Source organism: Ostrinia furnacalis, unplaced genomic scaffold, assembly GCF_004193835.3.
Source record: "Ostrinia furnacalis isolate ACB-3 unplaced genomic scaffold, ASM419383v2 OfSCF3015, whole genome shotgun sequence".
In the NCBI taxonomy this organism is placed as follows: Eukaryota; Metazoa; Arthropoda; class Insecta; order Lepidoptera; family Crambidae; genus Ostrinia; species Ostrinia furnacalis.
The window spans coordinates 124,156-149,120 of record NW_021133254.1 but is presented as its reverse complement, the minus strand read 5'-3'; the positions used below and the strand labels follow the sequence as shown (position 1 = coordinate 149,120).

The window sequence follows — 24,965 nt, the reverse complement described above, 5'->3', positions numbered from 1 at the left end:
GAATTTCGTGGGCGCACGTAGTCGCGAGCGGCCGCTTTGCTTATAATTCTAACCGTATTGAAACCTAAATGACAACTATATCTTACTGAGACTACTGTAACCGTAACATATTANCAAAATAATTATAAGAATATATTTTTTTGACTATTGTGTGGAAAGCATATTTAATTACGATTATTTTAGTATATGCTGCACACAAATTGAATGAAAATTGTGAATGCAGTAACCAAATGTTTCATTGCAACCGAAGGTGTGACACGATGAGAACGCGAAAAATGACCCCGTTTTTTATCGTTTCATGTGATTTTTTCGTATTATTTTTGCTTCTATTACGATAAATTTTATTTTTTATGTAGTATTTAGTATTTTATCATCTGATTTCAAAGTTATTGTTCTAACTTATACCGTTTATGAACTATTATTGTGTGACCATCAAATTTGAGTGTAAATGAGAAGTACCCATAAACAACAAACAGTGTTACTTAATTTATTGACATTATGCTTAGTTTGACGAATGTAATTAATTTATACAGACCAACAAACACTTTTCATCGTCAGTGGATATCCGCATCCAACAAATTACAATATCCACCTCGGTTTGCGAAACCAATGATACGCATGCCCAGGAAACCTAAAAGAACAGGTATTTTGCTATACTTAATAATGTATTATTTCAAGTTTTCTATGGTTCATGGTTTACAAATGAAAGATATTATTATACAATATGGGTACAGTAGGTTCTCTAACAAGCGCATAATACCTACATATTATTGTTTCTAGCGCCATTCAAGAGGGAGCTAGATTATTTAACTAAAATATTAACACTTTATCTAACTATTATCAGACTAATCCAGAGTTAACATAATACTTAATTAAATACCTTCGAATCTTTGTACCTATTACTTTAAGATTAAAACTGAAAGTAATTCTCTATTTGCTAGCTTTTTATGTCCAAAAAGTTGCAACTTTAAAAGGAATAGATTACATCCTGACGAAGGCTGCCTTTTAGCGGAAGTCATGAGAAACGGTTCACTCCGTTTTCATAACTTAGCAGAACTCCATTATGTGCCTTCTTTTCATGGCCGTCTGTCTGGAAACATTGTTCATTCTTTCAGACAAATAGTTTTCTTATGTTAGTAAAAAATCTTATCTACTCACTCATCACGAAATCTCAGAAACTACAAGTGCTAGGAGTCTCAAATTTTGCATGGCGTCCTTTTAGAACGTAGGTGCTCACTAAGACGGGATTTTGCAAAATTTAACGGCAAAGGGGGTAAAACGGGGTCCACGCGTACGAAGTCCGCTAGTTTTATAATATGGCTAACCGCATTGAAACCTAAATGTTACTGAGACTACTGTAACCGTTACAGTATTTCATGGTGTCATATCACAACAGTCTGCTCATGTATTTGTCACGGATATTGCACCAGCACCCCATGGTTACGCCAAGCACTTTCACCCGCGATGGACACCATAAATATGACATCGATTATGATCGATGATAGACATACTAATCGTATGTTAATCAAAGTGTTTGTTGTTCTTGTTGTTACCGGAACTTAATGATATCATTGTTATCAAAACAATCATGTGAAATTGTGAAAATGTTATTGCGAGTTACCTATTCTAAATCATATTCTTTTAAGTCAGAAGACTTCAGAAATTTTTTGCAAATGTATTTATTTCTAAAATGTTTTAATTCCCTTACTTTTATTGATGAAGTCATATTTTGCAAGTTATGTTTATGCAGTTAAACTGTTTTTCTTTCAGTGATAATAATACTTACCTAATTAATTGAGAGAAAATGAGGATTCAATAATTATGGCGCAGATGGGTCTTAGCTGATTTGATCAATTAATAGTTTTGCTGCTTCATAAAAAATATCAGATGTTGTAATTAACAATCATAACCAGACGTATTCTCCCATAATCTATATATATAAAAGAAAGTCGTGTTAGTTACACCACTTATAACTCAAGAACGGCTGAACCGATTTAGCTGAAAATTGTCAGGAAGGTAGTTTAGAGCCAGGAGAAGGACATATGATACTTTTTATCCCGTTCGAAATTAAAAAAAAGTCTGCTTATTTATTGCCATTAAGGCGGAACAAAGTTCGCCGGGTCAGCTAGTTATTAATAATTATATCTTCACATCTGATGATTAGATAGTAATTATAAAAGATGTTCATGAATAAAGAACAAATTGACGATTAACATTAAGATGTTAATGAGATCTATTTAGTTGACTAATATCCATTGCGTAATCTTGATGAACACTTTATTTCATAAGCCACCCCAGATTCCAAGATGAAGTAGTCTGTATTCTATAGCTAGATATACTTACATACTAAGTACAATACACTCTACACATAATAATATGTTTTCATATTTAGCGGATTGGTTTGCCAAAATTTCCAAAGAAATGATTTGTCGTGCAAAAACCTTAAATCGGATTTTGATGAAGCTTAATAACGGTAATAGTATCTAAGTAAGTATTTAAGTACTTTTATAAGTATTTTTATGACAGTTCTTCACTCAAGAACCTTTCATCTATCAGGCAGGCTAATTTAGGCTAAGATTGTGGGCGTCCGCCAGTGTTTCATAAACCCACAAAGTGTAGAGTTTCACAGTGTACCAAATTCTTGTTTGCTCTCGCCTCTAATTAGATATTTCAAAGAGGAAGTTCGCAAGCTTATAAGTATGAAATATCATACGACGATAGAAATTTTATACAGAGCATACAAGGAATAAGGTCATCGTCTCGTTCCAAATAAAGACTTCTTGTCTTGTTTTGAGTTTATATTGGACGTTTTCGGCCACTGTTCGGGACTCGGGCATTCCGGCGAACGAAATAAATATTTTTGTTAGCATCTGTTCCAGGAAGAAACTTATTTCGGGACACCATTATGGGCCGATTGTTAAAAGATTCTTCCTAATAAAATGTTTACACATTATGTTTGGAAGTCGGCGGTGATAAAATAAATAAAGTCGTTTGGTCCTTTAAATTAGTTGTTGGAATGTGGTGGGCAGACATGATAAGTTGGATGGATTAAGATAGAAAATAGGTTAGTAATTAAACTTAAGATTGTAGAGATTAGGGTCGAATTTAGATTTCGTGCTTCAGAGTAGGTACGCTGGTCGGTCTAATTAATTCAGCCATATCAATGGCAACAACGTATGTTACAATCCACGATCGAAGAAAACGGATAATTGTTAAGGCAAAGTTGGAGACACAAACTTCGAATACGGAGCCTGACCCTGACCTCATCCACCTCATGTAAAAAGCTAAGGAAGAGGAAATGAAACATAAAACTTTTGATTTGCATGCTTACCTAACATACACGCCAAACCAAGTTTACTACATAATGTTACGATTGCGAGACAGTCATAATAAAATTTTGTTTTTCGCTCTCTATTTTCTCCAACTATTGATAACCATAACATGCATACTAATGAGTTTTATCCTTGCCAGCCTGCCCTTTATCGTGATAGAAAGCATGCTGTACATTCACGTAGTATAGTAATGTCTCGCGTGCGCCATGAAAGCTATAGGCACGCTTTGTGGTGCGCGCGCGCCGCGACCTCTCGCGCTTTCTAGTGCAGCTGTTTTTGCGACATTTTGTACATCGTCTCATTAGATACAATTACAATGGGACGGGGGTGTTTGTTTTTAATACACAACTTTTTAATAAAAGTCATTAAAATGAGATTTGACTTGCCAATTTCCATAGCTGGGCATTAACTCGTTAATCCGTTAATCGTTAATTAACGAAGTTAACATTTCTATTAACGGATTAACTTTTAAGTTAACTTTAAAAAATGTTAACGGACTCGTTAACTTCCGTTAAATTATCCTAAGTCCGTTAATCGTTAACCCAGTACCTAATATTTACCAAAAAACAGAAAGACGCGTTCTGACAAGTACGTTCGGGCTTCCAGAACTTCCAGAACCCAAAACAACAGTTTTTCTAACCAGATTACCAACGCAACGATATAAAAAATGCATTTTTTTATTTATTTACAACTGAATTTAAGACCAGTTTTAATCAACCGAATGAGCAGGGTATACTTATGTAAGTACGATGACAATGCAATGTTATGGTAGGCTGATGATGGAGTCAGGAGGTGGCCATAGTTCTAAACTCCTAAATGAAACGGCGGAATCGCATCGAATTTGGGTTCGTTGGATTTGTCATTTTGAGCACTTTAGTACTAGATGATGTCCAGGGTCCTGATGATGGACTCAAGAGGTGGCCATAGGAATTCCTGAATGAAACGGTGGAAAATTGATCGAGCTTGGGTTTGTTGGATTTGTCTTTTCGAGCACTTTGTTGCTAAATTGTATTGTAATTGTAGATTGAGATACAACTAAAGTGTATAATAAAATTATAATAAAAGCTTTTATTCTGAAATGCAGTTGTAATAAAACGAAAAAAATTATTGTACTTATGCAAGGTTCAAATAATTTCGAAAGCTTGTAGCGCAAACATAAAAGAGGAATAAATTCCATGCGCGATACAAGCTTTCGAAATTATTTGAACTTTGCATACAATATCTTTTTTCGTTTTATTAACACGTGTTAACGGATTAACGATTAACGTTAACTTGCGTTAAATCATCCGAAATGTAACGTTTTAACGTTTAACGAAGTTAAGTTTTTCATTAACGGTTTAACGATTAACGAAGTTAACTATTTGATTAACGGTGCCCAGCTATGCCAATTTCTATGCTTCTATTCGCCCAATGGAGAAAACTAGGTACCTACACTAATTAATCCCACAGCTATGTATAGTAAAAATATTGTTGTCTTTTCATAACAAATAATTTAAATTATGACTTTTCCAGATCAGTGTTTGCGATTAAAATTTATCTTATTCAACTATATTACTCCATGTAGGTAGAGCATAGTAGGTACAGTAAGTGCTTATGCGCACGCGTTATGTCACACTCGATAAAGTTAAATTGTTCAAAATTATTAACTTTATCGATTCATTATTCATTTATAGGTGTTATTATTAATCAAGGTCGCGGGAAGAACCTGGATGCGGGCAGCGCAGGACCGTTCATTGTGGAAAACCTTGGGGGAGGCCTTTGTCCAGCAGTGGACGTCATTTGGCTGAAACGATACGATACAATACGATTATTAATCATGTACCGGAAAATGTTTATTTCTTCCTGTTCGCTTCCCAGACAAGTACCTATTTATTTTGTAATTATGCGTCGTTTTAAAATTATTTTCTATACTATTATACAGAGGGGACGCTGTGTTTGTTTATCGATTTTAGTTTCTTATCGACTCTTACATGATACAGCACTAGCGTCCATGAAAGTAGCCGTGCAGGTGACATTACACGCACTCGCAAATGCGTAGATTTATCCAAGTAAGGCATGATTATATCGCTGTTATCATAGTGAAAGGTTACAGCTACTGGTTTACGTGAATGCTCGGCATTTTTATTATAGTTTTATTATGTAGGTACAATATGTTAAACGTATTTATTGCTATGAGCTGTATTGATGAAATTGGTATTGACTGTTGCTTGTGTGGTTTTCCTTTGATATGACAAATGATTTCATAGTTAATTCCTGTTTTGACATAAAATTACGTAATAAAATTGTCGAAATACTGCGGTAACATACATACATAAAACATACAGTCGAATTGAGAAACTCCTCCTTTTTTTGAGGTCGGTTAAAATTTAAATTAAGTTACATGGTAATAAAGTCTCCTTACCATAAGGCTAATCGGCCTTCTCATTTACCAATCGAGCCTACGAAACCAATTCATATAAAATATTATGATTGATTTATTATCTTGTTGCATTTTGCATAATCCCAAACATATTGATATCAAAACATTTTGGGCGCGAAATCTAAAACTCACTGACCTGGTTGTTGACAGGTGTGGCCATGAGGGCGGAACTCTAGGGCGGGAAATCTAAAAGTGACTACTGACTTTGGTCGCCGTTACTATTTCGTCACTCATACCAAGTCCATGGAGATGTCTCGAGGTGCGCGCTCGTAGCCACGTGACAGTGACAGAAACTTTTTTTTTACTTCCATGCATGGAGTCACGGCGACAAAAGTCATCCGAGCGTGCGAGCCCTTACCGTAGCCTTATTCACGTAACAAAACTTCAACGACAATAAATCGCTGAGTTGCGATCCTATCGAGTAATCGTTCTATCGAAATGACCCTTGTGAATATGGATTATGGATGGAAATATGGATTTAGAACTGTTTTTCAATGGGACGACTTCTAAACGTCAACGAGATTTTGACTGTGTCAAAATACGTGAATTAGGCCAGGTCGTCGCAGAATGTCTGGGGCGGCTCACTAGGGCAGGAAATCTAACTCACTGACCTGGTGGTTGGCTGGTGTGGCCAGGGCGGCGCTCTGGGGCGGCACCGACTGCACCGGCCGGGCTGGCTTGGCAGCTGCTCGCTGGAGAGTGGCTCTCTTCACGGAGACCATCAGCCAGACGTCTTCTACGCGTTGGGCCACCTGGTAGAAGAGATCAATTTGTATTTCTAGTGGTTTAGGTACTTTACATGGGAAAGCTGGCCTCATTAGGTGAGTTGCAGGCTGGGCCTGCATAGGCCGAGGGTATAAGGTAAAAAAAAAAACATAGTAACGATTGAGTACGCTCGCCAGCACATTCACTCAACACGAAACTACTTTTAATCTACTATTATAGATTTAGTAGGTCCATTTAAGGAAATATTATCCTTAAATCATTTTTTAGGTAGGTAGGTACAAGATTGATTGTCCGGCGGTGATTGCACACTGTTGCTAATTTTACAAATAATAAGTACCCCAATCTTGTAATTTCCAGATTTACTTACAGGATAGGACCAAACAATAGTTTTTCGATTGTGTCTGGTTTTGTTTGCGGCACGTGATAGGTCCATAAAGCTTATTAGGCCGAGTGCCTAAAATCCTAACTTATGTACGGAATATCTAGTTCTAGCTCATACTCGACTTCTTTTGATAGATCCGTAGTTCGACAATGAGGGTTTTGGCGAATGAAAGATCCGCTAGATGGCGGGACGTGGATGTGGGGTCTAACTGCTGCGTGATTGGTGGATTTTGACATGTTTGTCAATGTCATGTCAAAAATAAGCAATCATGCAGCATTTGGACCTCGCGTCTACGTATTGCCATCTGGCGGATTTTTCATTGGCGAAAACCCTCATTAGTTACCTGAGTGACCAACGCCCTCGTCTCCTGCGTGGCGGTCTGCATCAGCATCTCCCGGAACTGCTCGGGAGCCGTCAGCCCGAAGCTCTTGGCGTCTTCCAGCAGTTTGTCCACGGCTATCAGACCACCCTCCCCTGCTAGCAGCTCAACACCCGTCGCGCACCATTCGTTCGCCTAGAAATACGTGTTTGGTTACTCATTCATTCAATAAAAAAAAAGAATGAATGAATTTTTTGGCGGGAAAATGGATAAGGCTGGATTGCACTAATCTTTCGGTTAAAGTAAGATTACTCATTCATTCAATAACAATAAAAAAGAATGAATGAATTTTTTGGCGGGAAAATGGATAAGGCTGGATTGCACTATCTTACGGTAAGTAAGATGGTGCAGCTATCAAATTATCCATGTTATTTATTTTTATTTGAAATAATTGGCTAGACAAAACCATATAATGAAAAAAACGTCAAACAACAAAAAAGTTGAAAACAAAAGGCTATGAAATAACTTACCTTATCGATCCTGTCCATAAGTTCTCTCGCCTTTGTTAATAACATATTTCTCTTCTGAATCTTGTCTATGAGCAAAGCACTCGTTCTCCTCAACTCTTCACACTTCGACTCTATATGGTCCACAGAACTTAGGGGATCTTGCATTAGTTTCTCACCTGGATAACAAAAACACAAGGTAATCGATAAATCCCATTTTCATGATTTATTTCCTTAGCAAGCACCCTAAGAATAAAAAAACATTCTTAGTTAAAGAAAGCGCCATCGGGCTAGGGCGCGCCATGATAAAATTCTTTATGAAAAGGACAATGACCAAAAATGTATGGAGTGTGGTCCAAATGTCCACCACTAACGAGACCTGTGTAGTAAAATAGTCTACTAAATACTGATTCATAATAACCAAACCGCAGTCAAAAATATGCTGTCAGTAAAAAGTTATTACTGAATGAAAAGTCTGTTTTTTACTTTTTCATCCGAAAAATGTTCTTGATATCATTCTATCCATTGCATATTTTGGACTAATCTACGCATGTTATGTCATGTCGCATGTGGCGCGCGGTTATAGATGAATTTTATTAAATATTATACTAGCTGTGCCTACGACTTTGTACGCGTGAGAATTGTTAGAATAATGTTTCCCATTTTTACAACATTTGTCTTTACTGCTCCGCCCCTATTGGTTGTTGGGTGATGTTATTTATCCTAAAACCATCCTTGATAAATGGGCTATCTATAACAAACATATTTTTTCATATCGGACCAGTAGTTCCTGAGATTAGCGCGTAAACTACTACATTTTTTCAAACAGTCATAACTTTTTACTGACAGCTTATTTTTTTTTCGTCCCATACTGAAAGTTAATCTCTATTTAATGGACTATAAGCCAATATAGATCTCATTGGTGGTGGACATTTGGACCACTTTTGGTCATTGTCCTTTAGAATTCATATTCTCGTGGCGCGCATCTTAGGCCTTGTGGTGAGTTAGACGATTACCTCTAAACTGTTTGCCAACAATCACATTACACAGTATAGAAATGCAGTCTAGTTTTAAGTTATGTTGTTATATTTACCATCATCAATCACAGAAGAAGCGGTGTCCAGGTCACAGTTGCAAAGCTTCTCGAAGTCGTTGGCCTCTTGTATAAGGTTGTCCACTCTGATCGCAGTCTCGCCCACTTCGGTCATGTCGCACGCTGTCTTTAGATGGCCGTCTAAAGTCGCCTGAAATAAAGATGCTTATTTAATAAAATCATAAATATAAATCTAGACACAAGATTTTTCACTTGCAGTATCTTGTAGTAAGTACAGAAATCTCTGAAAAGCTCTCAGGAAATGTCTTATCTATAATTTACTCGTATCTTGGTTTGCAATAACTATTAATATTACCAATAACAAATTAAAAGGTTGAGTTAAAAAAATAACAGAATTTACTGGCTAAAATCTAAAATCGATAAACTTCCTACAAAATTTTAAATAGAAACTTTTTCAATTCCGAACATTAAAAACTTTTTTCAAATGACATAAATGCTTAATAATTAAAAATAAAAATGTTGACAGACAAAAAACGTCACAATATTGTGCTCGTCAATCTCGTCATTTTGAAAAGCAATTTTATTCACAGATTTTATTGTAAGACTGAAATAATTGTAATTTAAATCAAGCATGTCTATGGATATGATTTGCAATTTTCGTAAATGCAGACGATCTTTATCAAATCAAGCTTGGGTGACGACGTGTTCACACGCATTTTGCATCGAACATGGCAAGAAAGAATTTAAAAGGAATTCAGATAATGCCCTGACTTGTCCAGCATGTGGGACCGAATTGCGTGATAAATTTGATGTGATACAAGCAGATCTCAAGCCGACAGAAACATTCAAATCAATAGTGTTAGCTGGAATGAAGCCAGATACAATAATGGATGTCGCGATGCGAGCGATGTCGTTTTGGTCATATCAAGTCGAACAAGAGACGCTTTACCAAGAGAGCATGGCAAAACACGCGAAAGAAAAAGTGGAATGTCTAGAAGAAATTAACTCATTAAACTTGCAGAAGTTAAAGGCTGAGTTAGAAACATGTAAGAGGAAAATTGTTTCATTACAGACTGAATACAATAAGAAACGAAAACAAGCTGAAGAGCTCACGGCGCGTTTGGAGGAGAAAACACGTAGGATACAAAAACTGACGTACCAGTTAGAAACAAAAAGTAGGAAAGACATTCATGGCAATTCAGACAGCAGGAGAGTAGAGAGCAGGAGTTCAGACAAACTCATGGATATTTCGGACTTGGTAGGAAAAAGAGCACCGTCAGAAGCATTTGTCTTCAGGCCGGCGAAAGACACTGACGAGTCTCATCATCATGCTATGGTTTGCTCTCCAAAAACGCCAATGTTTGACTTCCGAAGTAAAAATAAAAGTAAGCAACATCCACCTTTTCAATTTAGGCCCATTTCCTCATAGTCAAGTACAGTCTTACATAATTATTAGAAATAAGCGATAATTTAGTTAAGACTAAGCCACTAACCTGCATTTGTTTAAAGTTTAATAAAAACGTTCTAAATTTTAACCAGTGATTTAATTTCGTGGAATGTTTCTGCCAGAAATTATCAAATTGTTTTTCAGTCTCTTCAAGTTGCACCAATAATCTGAAACGAAAACAAAAAATTAGGCTTATAGGTTCATAATAATAGTTAATTTAATAAGCATATTTTTATAAAATTATAAATACCTTTCAACAGCAGCAACATGACTAATAATATTATAAGTAAGATTTGGTTTTCGCACTTGCGTCAACAATTCTTCGCCCTGCGTTGTTGCTGACGCTAGTTCCGTTTTTAAAGCTTTATACCTGCAAAAACACATAAAATAATATTTTATAAAATCAATTTCACAATTTCAAAATATTTCCACTTTTCACTCAATGATATTATGGCTGTGTGGCGAAACATAGTTTGTAGAATCAAATGACTTAAGTAATTCATACAATTTTGAAAGTTATTGATTCCCAATGTAATCAATAAGTTTTAATTATTGTATAAATTACTTATTTATTGCTATGTAGGTATCACAATGTTTTTCTAAAAAGACATTTTGTCCGTTCTAATCCACGGAATTAAGTTTCCCGCTTCGTATTATAGTTATTCTCATCGCCGATTTGCTAATCAAGGCGCCAAGACTTGCANGCTAATCATATTGTCTAGCCACACAGTTAACTAAGACAATTATGTAGAGCAAATAACACTGACCTAGTTTCTTGAGAGTCTAACAATTCTTTGGTTTGTGTGGGATCGTTTCCCATATCGCAGTCCACTATCTCGTGCATAAAGTTATCTAGTTTACTCGATATTTCCTTCATAAGAGTCGAAAACTTTTCTAAGGCCTGTAAAAGAAGATAAAATGCATTTTAGTTCAGGTTTAACAAACAGGCAAAAAGGTATCGTGAGGTATAAACTCAGGTTCCCACAACGGCGATCAGCTCATTGTGAAAATTCCGTTGTATCCACACATAATTCAGTGCGCAAGGATAATCATCATTGGTATAAATGGGGATGATGTAGTTCACAATCCACAATAGTGATCGACAATGCCATTGTCTTCTTTCTATGAGATTGACGTAAGTTTATGTCCTTGACATGTTTACTTATGCTACCTAATTGATTATGTACAAGAAATTAGGTAGACAGACGCTACACACTAACAGCTGCCAAAATCAATGAATTATGACTTTCTGGTGTTAATATTTATGATATTTTGCTAACTTTCCGTTGTGTCAAAGGCAATCAATCATGAATACATTCGCGTGTTAAATTCATCAACAATACAATTCGTAGAATTTAATAGCACCACTAGTAGTGGTACTTTAGGTGTCTTTATGAATGAGAAGTTTTGTCATGGTCGATCATATTTATTTTGGTAACCTGTAGGTCTAGGATGCTCGCCATGATAAACATTTATCGCGGCATTTTATCGATTTTGAACGATAAGCCCATACGATTGTCGACTAAATCAACGCTAAGATTTTATCACGGCGCGCATCCTAGCCCGGCTGGTCGTTATAATACTTACTATTCGCTGTTGTATCCACTCTGAATGTGAATACTGTAGTTCCCCGCCCAGGTCGGGCGTGAGCTGAGATCTGTCGAAGTACTCGTACAACTCGTCGATGGATGAACACACGTGCACCCGAAACCTGAACTCCTCCTTGAAGAGTTTGCTGCTGACCTCAGACAAGGCCTTCTGGAGAAAGCTGGCTGGCCTCAGCACGTATACTGCGTGGATGATTCCAGGGAAAAACTCCTGGAAAGTCACAAAAACATGATTAAAAGAGGCTACTGCGAGAATCTTAGCATAATTAATTAGCTTAATCAAATCGGGTGGTGGAATGTCGGTGTACTTACGGAGATTCGAAGTAACACTGTCTTCACAGAATTCCACCTGTCTTTCCTTCTGTCTATGATAATATGGAAGCCCATATCAGCTTCAAGTAACCTAGAATAGAAGAAAATCACATTTTATCGCATACATTACAAATAAAGTAAATAATTACATTTAATGTGGGTCGAAATTTTAAGAATACTATTAGTATTCACTCTCTCTCTAGAGGGTTCGTGATGTAAAATTTGTATGTTAAGGCGAAGGACCTTTGTAGACCTTGTGGTTCGTATGTAAAATTAAAGGATACAGTATGGACCTCATACAGATTAGTTAGATCATTAGAGGATAACAACCACCCCAGGACAGCAGGGAGACAGATTGCAGACTATGGTCCATAGCTTATACATAGCTCGAGCTAATGGAATCAAAAAATACTAACGACGGCAAAGACAGACGTGAGTGATGTTTCGTTCTTAAGTGTCTAAGAACGGGTGACTGCCTGAATTGCCCGAGGCCAGGATCAGACTATCCCCTCCCTTTGGGGCAGAAGCCAGGCAGGTTCCCCCAGAGGTCAATGATGCTGCAGACTTCACATGGTCTTTGACCAATAGCCTGAGCAGAAGTTANTGTTGAATAGGTATTATCAAAAGGGGGGTTTCATGCGAATTTGAAGAAAATATTTCACCCCCAAGGGTGGAAAATTGGGGATGAACTTTTTTATACGCAATATTTTTAATTTTTAGTTTTTTTTTGTGTTCACGCATTTGAAGTCGGTTTTATTTTTTTTAAAAGTTAATTATGCTAACTTTCCGTTGTGTCAAAGGCAATCAATCATGAATACATTCGCGTGTTAAATTCATCAACAATACAATTCGTAGAATTTAATAGCACCACTTGTTAGTGGTACCACAGTGGTACCCTTTAGTAGCGTCTTTAAGAATGGAAGTTTGGTCATGGTCGATCATATTATTTTTGTAACCATTTTATCGATTTTGAGCGATAAGCCCATACGATTGTCGACTAAATCGACGATAAGATTTTATCACGGCGCGCATCCTAGCCCGGCTGGTCGTTATAATACTTACTATTCGCTGTTGTATCCACTCTGAATGTGAATACTGTAGTTCCCCGCCCAGGTCGGGCGTGAGCTGAGATCTGTCGAAGTACTCGTACAACTCGTCGATGGATGAACACACGTGCACCCGAAACCTGAACTCCTCCTTGAAGAGTTTGCTGCTGACCTCAGACAAGGCCTTCTGGAGGAAGCTGGCTGGCCTCAGCACGTATACCGCGTGGATGATTCCAGGGAAAAACTCCTGGAAAGTCAGAAAAAACATCATCAAAAGAGGTTACTGCGAGAATCTTAGCTTAATTAATTAGCTTAATCAAATCGGGTGGTGGAATGTCGGTGTAGGTACTTACGGAGATTCGAAGTAACACTGTCTTCACAGAATTCCACCTGTCTTTCCTTCTGTCTATGATAATATGGAAGCCCATATCAGCTTCAAGTAATCTGGAATAGAAGAAAAGACATATTTTATAGCATAGTTAGCATAAATTACAAATAAAGTAGGTAAATATTTCTAATAGGGCTCGAAATATTAATACTTGAGAAGCTACATAGATAGAGGGCATGAAATAAAATTTTAAGTTAAGGCGAGGATAGCAACCAGTCCAGGACAGCACGGGCATAGAATTGCAGACTACTGGTCCATAGCTTATAACTATAACTCGAGATAATGGAATCAAATACTAACGAGGGCACAGACGTGAGGTAGAGGTAGATGTTTCGTTCTTAAGTGTCTAAGAGCAGGTGCATTGATTTGCCCGGGGCCAGGATCAAACTGCTCCCCCTCCTCTAGGCCAGAAGCTGGGAATACCAATGAGCTCGCCGATGCTGCAGCCTTCGCATGGTCTTTGACCAAATAGCCTCAGCTGATGAAGTCAAGCATACTAACGAGGGCACAGACGTGAGGTAGAGCAGCAGCCGGCGGTACTCCTGCGCGGAGACGAGGTGGAAGTTGTTGTTGTCGGGGAAGGTGATGAGCGGCCGGTGGTCCTTGGCCAGCCCGCCCGTGGCCAGGGTGTACTGAGGCAGGAGCAGCTCGCCGATATTGTAAACTCCTACATACTTTCCTGATGTTTCGTTCTTAAGTGTCTGAGAGTAGGTGCCTTGATTTGCCCGGGGCCAGGATCAGATTGCTTCCCCTCTTCNCTGAGGCAGCAGCAGCTCGCCGATGCTGCGGCCCTCGTCGCCCTCGCTGCTGCAACCGTCGCATTCTGCTTCTGGAATGAAGATGTTGGAGTGTTAGTACCTAGATACTTAGTCAAAGATATATTGTAAGGGCATAGCGTTGAACTCACAGAACAAGTTTTGTTGAATTGAGTCGGTTCCTGCGATAATGGAGCATTTAATTATTTAGAGTTCGTGAAATTATTAAATTATTTTTAAACTATGACCACGGTTTGGCTACGAGGAATTAAGATTCCTCATGGCCAAATTAGTTTGGCATTTTTTTGGCCACGAGGAAAAGGGATCGATACATGTATGTATGTAATGGGTGGTCCAACTAATTGGCTTTCAGGAAAGAATTCGGTAATTTAACTCTCTTTGAAGCTTTGACACCTAAAGCCGCACAAGTGACTGAATTTTCGTGCTTTACAATTTGATGCCTAATTACGTGCTCACTCAAGATAGAATAAAATGATTAGAAGCCATTTACATCCACTAAATTGGATCGTTATTCTTAAGCACGCGAGCGACTCTTCCGACGTATGATCACCGCTTACCTACTCGTACATAATAAAATAATAATCTCATCAATTTTAATAGAGCCTCAAAAACTGCATTGTTTCATGAATGCGTTTGGCACACGCAAAAAAAAATAAGAATGCTAATCGCTATGCTTTAAACCTAATTGATTTGATTGATCGTTCGGTCGTTTGTTGCGTTCTTGTTAATTTTAGAAGAAAAACCAAAATCGTTTACGCGGGAAAGCATGCTGCAGTCATTTGCATAATACTTTAACTTTTAAAAACAAATAGCGGCTAATTAGATCACTTTCTACCTACCCGTAATAAAAATAAAAGAGATGGGCATTATTATGCTGGAGAGAGAAGAGTGCTAATGAAAGGTAGGTAAAGAGCGACCGATGATACAGGAAAAACATAACGTTGAATCGACGGTCAAAAGTTAGTTTTTTGTTGTGAACTTTCGATTAGTGTTCCCAATTTATACGGGACGTTTCGATTTTTAGGATCAACTAAAGAACTAGTCCCGATTGACATTTGAACGGGATTAATATACCAATATTTCTCTATCGATCAGTGTGCCTACCATGAGTTTACGTTAGTTGTGCTCGCTAGCGACTGCGTAAAAAAATGACATTTAAATGTATGACATATTGTGCAGCGCCCCTAGTGGCTACTTTCAAGAAATAAAATCTTCATAGAATTTTTTGACGTATTCGCTAGCGAGCTCACCTAACGTAAACTCATGGTAGGCACACAGTGCACCTACCATGAGTTTACGTTAGGTGTGCTCGCTAGCGAGTACGTCAAAAATCTCTATGAAGATTTCGTTTCTTGAAAGTAGCCGCTAGTGGCGCTGCACAATATGTCATACAATTAATGTCATTTTTTTACGTAGTCGCTAGCGAGCAAATCTAACGTAAACTCATGGTAGGTACACAGATGCTTAGTCTGATTCATTCTGTACGAGTACGATCATTTTGACAAGCAACCGTTTCATGAAAGCTGTTACGTGCCTAAACATATTTTCGCCTGCATATTTTCAGAGCGTAGTTGATTAATTACAAGTCCCGGCTTGAAAACCAAATTGCTGACAATATATCTTCCATCCTTCTTCCGTCTCATAATATTTATACAAAATAGACCTGGCAACACTCCTTTTGATAGTTAAATACAGTTTTGTTTGCAGACGGCGGTAATGAGCAGAGTTACGAACTCTTCGAGTTGTTTCGCTGCTCTACTGAGGTAATGACTTCATTTGCAGTAATGTAGAGGTCAAACGATGCATTGTTATAAAACATTTTCCACTTTGACGGATATTTCGAAATTTTTAACAGAAACGATTTTTGAAAAACTATACAAATAAGGCTGTATTGAATCTAACGTAGATTCGGCGACTACGTGTGGCTGAAACATCGTCATTGTGTTAGTAAAATTATTCATGCATAAAGTTTACTTACAGTATGTAAAGTAGAAAATAACGACTTACAGTAAATTCCGCTCCTATTAACTGTGTGTACATACTACATATAGGTTAGTTTACAATAGACGTCACAAGTACAAGTACGGTGGATTGTTATCACAAGTCAAGGCCTACGTAATAACTACTTCATTAATTATACTACGAGCAGGTATTTGTGTAGGTACGACTACTCGCTAAGCCTAAGCCGAGCTATGCGTAAAAATAACGTCAGAATTCGAGTTCGTTGACCAAACGGTCTTAATGGACACGCACGCAAAGGTCAAGACGGTTGGTCTGCCATAATGCGACACACCCGCGTTTTCTGCCATTTAGCCCGGGATCGTTATGGAAAATACATTAACGCGTTATTAGGGACGTGCCTAAACAGTTTTTGGGAGCGCGTCATTTGCCGGTATTCCGTTTCCGCGACTTCCTGACATAAAACAGTAATGTTGTGACATTTTTACGTTCGTCCATTGGAATGTTTACTTATATGAAATAAATCTAAATTTTACATACGCCAACAATAGTTTTGTTACAATTAGAATAGGCGCGGGACTCTACATATTTCGGTTAACGTATAATTTTATCGACAAGTTCAGAAAGGCGTCCAGTATCATAAACGATACATTTAATCCGTAGCGGTCGATTATTACATAAATAAATATGTACCTACCTACTTCAGAGGATCTACAAGGTCACTGTCAGGCGCGTGCGTGACTGATCCTCGGTCGGGCATGGGTATCAATTTGTAACACTTCGATAATATTATACAGGGCGTGCTCTATCTAGCGTTTGAAATGCTTTAGGACTGAAAGGGAATTCATAATACCTGTAAAAGCTTTGCTTTCAAGCTCAGCTTAGCTGTTGAAATAGAGAGGGTAAAGGGAAATTCATAGTATAAAGACTGGAAAATCATGGAAATTTTCAAGTTCATAATCCGTAAAATTTTCAGTTTCTTTATAGTTCAGTGATCCAGTTAATAATTATAGAGGGAAATGCGTAGAACACAATTTCTGACTTACGAATTTCCCTCTACACCGTTGTTAAACCATTCATTGATTGGAATATTAGCGTAAACTGCAAAAATGCACCTCTTTGATGAACTTAGGTCCGTTTTATTGTCCTACCAATGTGTTATTATTTAAATTTAAAGATAAAAGTACAGAGCGTTTTTATTTCTGTGACTCTAGACTTCAATATAGTTCGGTATTATGGCGGAAGATTTAAAAAACTAGTTTTCTTTGACAAAATCTACAACTTTTCCAAACCTAAACTAATAAAACGGATATCGTCTCAGGCATTTACATCACTTCAAGTCTATAAACAAGTCATCATGTGCTAATGTTTTTTTTATAATGGTCTATGATACACGACTTCATCGGTTTTAGTTTTTTCACCACCATACACTGATGGAGTGAAAATGATTTCCTTATAACGTTTTCCTTGTCTCCGAGAAAATCACGTAAGTAAAAAGTTATGAAACTTCTAATCCTAAAGGTAACGGAACAACTTTTTGAACAGTTTATTTGAATAAACATACCCATAATAATATGAAAGAAAAATTACTTTGAAATCTGAAATAAGTAAAATAGTTCATTTGTTTAGTAGAGGTTTGTGACTTTTTTACAATAACTTTGAAAAAGTATGTGCGTGCAAATAGCGAAGACTCGTTAATCGCTGTAACTTTGTTTTAATTAATAAAACAGCCAGCATCTTTTAAATTCGTCTCTATCAGTAGATCTATGGACACAACTGTTATGGAAAAACGATAATAAATAGGTATCATGAGAAAAACGCATAATAACACGTCGTGTTTGAACAACAATTTCTTGTTACTGTGGCAAAAGCAATCTAAGGCTTCCAAGTAAACGACGTTTTTATGACAATGTAGGTACTATGTTTTTATTCTGTATTCAAAGAATAATAATAAATGTATGACAAAGATTTCTCGAAGTTGATGCGATATAGCGTAATCAATCACTGTTATGTTCTGTCGACGTATTACGATTTTTTTAAGTGATCATAAATAGCGTACTACCAGGAATTTATTATTACATACATATATTAAAATTTTGTTCCTGCTTAATTTTTCATTTTCTATCAGAATTGGAATATTGGAAAACACGAGTATTAATAAGTACCTAAGTAAAAGAGGTATAATGTTGCATTATTCTTGCAAAAATTATATTCTTGTAAGAATAAAAGTAACGAGTTTTTCATAAGTTGAACAATACATTAAACTTTTAGAAGAGATTTGAAACGAAAACAACAACTATTTTGCGATCTCTCTCGTTCTCTACGTGTTATGAATTTATACGCCATGGTTGGTACTAAAGTTGACTTTTAAAATGTAATATAAACTTTTTAATTAAAAATGTTGGTTGCATGTTGCGAAACAGCGACGTTAATAGTTTTTACGACAAAACTACAAATCAGTTTTTAATTAAGAACTTAACTTAGTTCAGCTGGGTGGGAAATAGTTATTTTCTACTGCTTTTTCTTTTAATTAGGCATACGTTTTTACTCAATAATGATTTCCACAGAAACCAGCCTCATGGCAAGAGTTTTCTTTACCGTGGTTCAAGCGAGTGGCACCATTTTTTGGTTTGATTTATGATTTTTACAATTTATTTGTTATACCAATTTGGCCTCAAGAAAAAACACTCATTCATTGTAAATATTGATATCTGACACCAAATAACCAAGACCTACATAACATACAGCTAACCAAACGTAATTCGGTCACAAAAGACCACTTAATTAGCTGAAAACATCTCTAGCCGAACAAAAGCCGAAGGTAAGCACTATGCAGCGTCAGCGTCGTCGTAGTAGCCTCATCCAGGCAAGGGTCAGCTCATTGATATGCGGGGTGCAACCTAATCTCATCGAAGAGCACTTTGCTTAGGGTTGCCAGATGGTATCAAGTGGACATGGCAACCTTTTTTCATACACTACCCTTCCATATTGGAACAAAAAGGAACAGACTAGTGTAAAGTCAGCTATTTTGTAACTCTTACTGAAAATTCCTGAAACAAGTCCTTTAAAAATCCCAATTATTTACGTCACAATTATATTCAGTTATTTGTTGACTACTAATAACTTCTCATTTGGCAGATTAACTAATAATTATAACATAATTTATAAATACAGATAATTATTATTAAACCCTACCTAGTTTTATAAAATAATGTGGTCATAAAAAACAAAAAATGCTTTTTGGCCTCATTAGTGGAAAGTCTATTTTCAAAGGTAGAAAGAAAAGGAGATCCTTTTAAGCCTTTTTAGACAATTTTGATATGACAACCCTAACTCTGCTTCGCTCGCAATATAAACTAGCTCAGCAGCAGCCCATGCCACAGTGCTGTTTACACTTCCCGACCATCGAATTCTAAAATAATTTTATGATCACAGATTTGATATATTATTATTGGTTATCTAATTACGATAAAATTTAATATGCGTAGGCGATACGAAGCTATTAATTTTCTTTTATTTTACAGCTATGTGCATCGAAGAATGCAATTTAGCGTTTAAATGGGGACCATTTACGGCAAACTCGCTTTAATACGAAAGTGGAATAAATTCAAAATGATGATAACGAAAAGTCCAATCGATAAAGATCTCGTTACTAAAGTTATTTGTCACAGAATAAGTAAAGTAAGTAAAACTTACTTAATTAAACATCCGGCATTAAGTCCGCCACTTGTACCTTACGTATAAAAAGTTTTAATAAATAAATAACCTATGTCTAAGGATGAGAGAACCCTATGGATCTGAATTTGTGAAAGCACTCCCGTTCCAAGACCTTTACGACCGCCTCTTTTCACTGTGTTTACTTTATACATGCCAACCTTCGTAGACCCTAAATATCATTTGCAAATTTTGTTTTAGGCGAACTAAAACAAAATTTGCATGAATGAATTCCAAGGCGTATGGAGATTTCTCTTTTTTTCTATAGAAGTCAAAATAATGAAATTGTAGAGTTCCAGTCGTGTCTTAAATTTCAATGGCCACGCTTTTACGATTTTTAATTTATTCACATATTATTATGTAAACGGCAAGACAGTGAATTGCATAAAGTGATAATAACTTAAAATGGGATTTTATATGAATTTGTGAAAAGCCTTATTCGTGAAATAACAACTTTTGTTGATTTTCAAGTCTTTCCTTACGAGTAGGTATTTTAAAATATGCAAGGTTGCGCAAAGTGTTATCATTGCTGTCAGCTCAATGATAAATAAAGCTTTTAGCTCCCAACCAACAAACCAGAAGAGGGAGACTAAATACTTATGTCGCCACAAATTTTCTTTCAGGTTTCCTCCGCAAAGTTGTTAAACTGAAATTACTCCCGCCCTTGAGTTTTCTCTTCCGATAACGGCAATGAAAAATTGTCACGGTTACGCCCTAAAGCAATTTTGTTCGACGCATTTTGCAAACACAAAAATCCGCAACGCGTTGTTTTCCAAATTTCCACGACACTGGTTAAAAGAAATTCACCACTAATAGTCATGCACTGAAACATTGGACCACTAAAATGGATGGGGCGAAATCACAGCAATAAAAACCACTTGCCTATCCTCTTAGTGTTGACAAAAAACAGACTCAGGCGCATCTGTGCAACGGCCAAGGTATACTTGATGCGGCACATGACGCGTGCCCACGCGCCGCTCGCGATCTGACTGCTCCGACTGAAGATGTCGCTGACGAACGCACACCAGCCACCAGACAATGAGCATTTATTAACACTAACACGCCGCTTAATCAATGAATATTGGAAATATTAACTTTTAATTGCACGTTCACTCACACCTATCGAGCTCATTCAGCTTGATTTAATAAATAACACGCCTGCACGCGGCAATGGTAGGTATTATCTACTTGCAATAACAATACCTATTTACAGTATAAACGTGTCGTGTTTACTGTATATTGGTTATTCAATAAATGGTATTTATTACCTCGTAATCCGAAACACTGCATTCTCCTGCGCACGCGGCAGCAAACGCCGGTGGGGACAGATACACCGACACTGCTGTTGTCACGCTCTGACATCACATAACCCTTTGACATACGACCTTTGTCCACTAAAGACTTTTCACGCAAACCACTAGAGCCTTTATTACCACACGATAGAGCACAAAACCACTGATGTAGAGTCGGAAAACAGTATGATTGACCACTAAGCGTGCACTGGACCGCAACCAGCTGAAATATGAAGTAATTGGAAAGCGTTATCTGTAGCTCACACAATCGATGAGATAAACTTGGATCAAATAAGATGACTCCGATATCTGATGTTTTATTATATGAGTGGCAGCAGAGTTCTGAGAGGTTGATAAATAATCCGGTATCATAAGAAACGGATTAGAAATTCCATTTGTTTTTGCTAGCACTTTGTGATTTCACCTAACAAATTACCAGTTTATGACCTGAACTAATGTTAGACAAGAAAGTTCTAGAACAGAATAACAATGCAAAATCTTTAATTAAGTTGAAGTTTGGTTGGTTGACTAAAAGCAGACCGTTTGATTTAATTAATTACTTTGTGTTCTTATTCAGGATAGTGTTTAAAAGGTAAATCCCTTCTTTGTCAGTCCTGTCTTTTTCTTTGGAGGACATGATAACAAATCTACTTAGAAATTTATTTTTATCTTTATTATCGCGAAGTCAAACAATACATTATGAAAATATCTTGGCTCCAAGTTTTCATTTGCTTTCAGTTACTGACATCAAATACCAAGAATTCCAACAGATATCGAACACTAACCCCTTTGTTAGCACAACTGAAAATAATCCAAAATCGAGTTTGCGATTCTGATGGATCTGCGTCAAAATTACCTANATACCTAACTTGCTGTTACTGTAAAAAGTGAAAAAAAATGTACTCTTTATCTAGATGAGTGATATGATGAAATGGATCAGTCTATCATGATGAGGAGTGACCAGGAAGCGCGCCAGACGTTCGAATCATTCGGTTCCAATACCTACCAGCCAAGGAGGTCGGCGATGGAATGCGCTCAATCAGACTGGAACTAGATCTAGCTAAACGTCTGGCTACGAGCACAGCACGGGTTTGTAATGGATGATCTGATTTGCTCGGACACGATGAGATTTCTTTTTTTTTACCAATCCTTTGATACCTTTGATTAGCTAATACATACTTATGTTGGTGGGAAACCTTGAGATCTTTTTGCCAGGTTTAGTAAACGACAAAAATAAGCGAAAATTCAACTCGTTCAAACATTCATGCCCTTGCCCATATAATGTAGAGACATAATTTACTTAGGTTATAGCGCTCATTTGGCTATGAAATGGTTATTGTTGTGACCGCGGACGACGAATACCTACTCGTAGTCAAAAAGGTTTTAGTTAATTAACTTATTCAAGGGTGTAATGATGCATAATGTCACTATACTTATATAAGAAGTAGTATAAATTCATGACATATGCAAGAAGAATTTTCCAAACACATTGATAACTGTAATGAATATAAATCAAGTGTAATGTATTAACATGAACAATTGTAATTGGTATCTCAAAAGAAACAATAATCAAAATACACAGCCCCGGGTGTTTGTGCAAGAAGCGAGTAATCGAACGGAATTTCTCGAATTAAGCAATTACCATTTGTTGTCATCAACAAGCATTGTTATGCATGTATTAAATCGCGAAAGGTGGAAAACAATCGCGTATTGTGAGAAATAAAATATTATTATTTAGCGTTTGTCGCGGCAAGACAATGAGAAAGAAATAAAACAATCAGAACACTCGCGTTAAGCCGGGGTGAATGGTCGGCAGTAACTGCTCTAATTTTAGCGTCACTTAGTTTTAGTTCTTTGTGGGGGTGAGTGTTTGTAACTGGTCCAGTGCCAAAGGGTGCCCTTTGATATAACTCTTAAGATCATAATATCTCAGATCTGAAAATATGTCGCGGTTTTGCTGTTTACAATCCTCAAACGTGAAGGTGATCTTGAACTCTTGATGCGTCAACTTATTTACCTACGTAGTGCGACAGCAGGTAATTAGGTTTCTGTTTTGATGTTATTAAACAATCTAACAATCTAAATACGAGTACAAACTCATGTCGTGTCACGTGTGGATACTAATATTCCATGCGTGTGGTGGTATAATTCATATTTGTAATAATCAGAATGCAAGTTGTCTTTTATAAATCTTTGAATCACGGATTACTTTCGATCAGATTTCCTGTAACCGATTGAGTCCCAGACGGCATTAATTAATGTCATAACAATTGATATCTATTGTGTCTAGATTCGCGGAGCTTGAAGGATTAAAGAAACATTTCACACAAGTTATCGCCTACCTTTAAAACGTTAAATTGTATTCCAGTTCATATGAGCAGACTAACTACAACTAGATTGTTCTCTCTAAGTAATTTATGTGCTAAACTAAAAACTCGGAGGGCGAACCGCAACAATTTGTACTCGGCAAGCCGCGAAGATTCATCTCGTGCAGTTATTAAATAACGTCCCGGCAAATTGCGCTTGCGACTAATTTAAAGGCTCTCCGTTTAGTTTGCTCTTATGGCAGAAAATTGGGGACGCGCTGAGTTTTTGCAACGTAGATTTTTAACACCTAGCTAGGTGTAGGTATATTAGTTAACTAGGAGATTTCTGACTGGGCAGGAAAAATCACGCATAGAGGGCTTTAGCTCCCTTTGTCCTAGCAGAAAAGTATATAAAGCCAGCGAAAGTTTTGCCCTTTTTCTCCGTTATTAATCTCAATTGATGATATTTTTATTGGGTCAGCGGAATTGAAAAAGAGGGCGTTTAAATAACGAAATAATGATAACGTTGACTAAGCTCGCATTAGTCATGTAGATGTGTATTATCCGGCAGACTGTGGTGCCAATGCACTACTTAATCGAAGTACTCGTACTTTTATGCAGATCCGACTTGAATATAGCTGCTCAATTATGCACTTAACTCTTACAACTTTAAAGCTGCTTCTTCTGCTCGTCATAGTGAAACGTAAACTATTCCAACTAAACAGCCATCGGTCTCATAAGCATATCTCCACGACTATGGTGCCTACATCCTGACAGCGATCGACATGGGATGGCAGTCGCAACAGAATCACCTTTCTTGAAAAACTAAAATCCTACAATTTTCTATCAAGTGTGAATCTACACGGTACATTTCTTCTCAATCTACTAGTCTAGAAAGCAGCGTTAAAATAAGTGGAAGAAATATCACTTAAGTCATTATTAAAATAATTATACCTAGTGCAAGTTAATTTATTATACCGGAGATTAGAAAACAAAACATTCTCAATTAACAACGCAAACGGTAGTATTTGTAGGCGTCAAGACTGGTAGATAACTGTATAAAGTATTGTAATTTTCTAATTTTATTTTATTTTAATTAATTATCCAGTGTGTTATTACAATGAGGTTAATACGTGAATTATGATAATTAGTTCTATTCATTCAAAGAGATTTTATGCTGTAGAGCGGTTACATTATGAATGCACTCACGTTGATCATTACTTCATTTTAGTACGGAAATGTCATTTTAAACCAGTGCTCATTGCGCGTATAACTTTTCTTAATAAGGCACTTATGAGCCGCCACATGCTTTTGATAGAAGCATGAAGTAGGTAAGCGTATGGTTGCCTAAGTAATTTTACTGGAAACGATCCGAGAGCG

General features: G+C 36.9%; 1 protein-coding gene across 1 annotated transcript in view; it reads right to left on the bottom strand.

Moving 5' to 3' along the window:
• LOC114356998 (guanine nucleotide exchange factor DBS) overlaps nucleotides 1–24,965 on the bottom strand; it is a 90,041-nt gene that overhangs the window by 37,390 nt on the left and 27,686 nt on the right. Inside the window, exons 2-12 of the mRNA XM_028310412.1 lie at nucleotides 14,306–14,367; nucleotides 14,040–14,179; nucleotides 13,504–13,594; nucleotides 13,167–13,397; nucleotides 10,953–11,086; nucleotides 10,436–10,555; nucleotides 10,232–10,352; nucleotides 8,778–8,928; nucleotides 7,709–7,863; nucleotides 7,203–7,373; nucleotides 6,363–6,503 (exon numbers count right to left, since the gene is read on the bottom strand). Of these exons, the coding sequence (XP_028166213.1) occupies nucleotides 6,363–6,503; nucleotides 7,203–7,373; nucleotides 7,709–7,863; nucleotides 8,778–8,928; nucleotides 10,232–10,352; nucleotides 10,436–10,555; nucleotides 10,953–11,086; nucleotides 13,167–13,397; nucleotides 13,504–13,594; nucleotides 14,040–14,179; nucleotides 14,306–14,367 (1,517 nt within the window). The remainder of the gene's footprint in view (nucleotides 1–6,362; nucleotides 6,504–7,202; nucleotides 7,374–7,708; nucleotides 7,864–8,777; nucleotides 8,929–10,231; nucleotides 10,353–10,435; nucleotides 10,556–10,952; nucleotides 11,087–13,166; nucleotides 13,398–13,503; nucleotides 13,595–14,039; nucleotides 14,180–14,305; nucleotides 14,368–24,965) is intronic.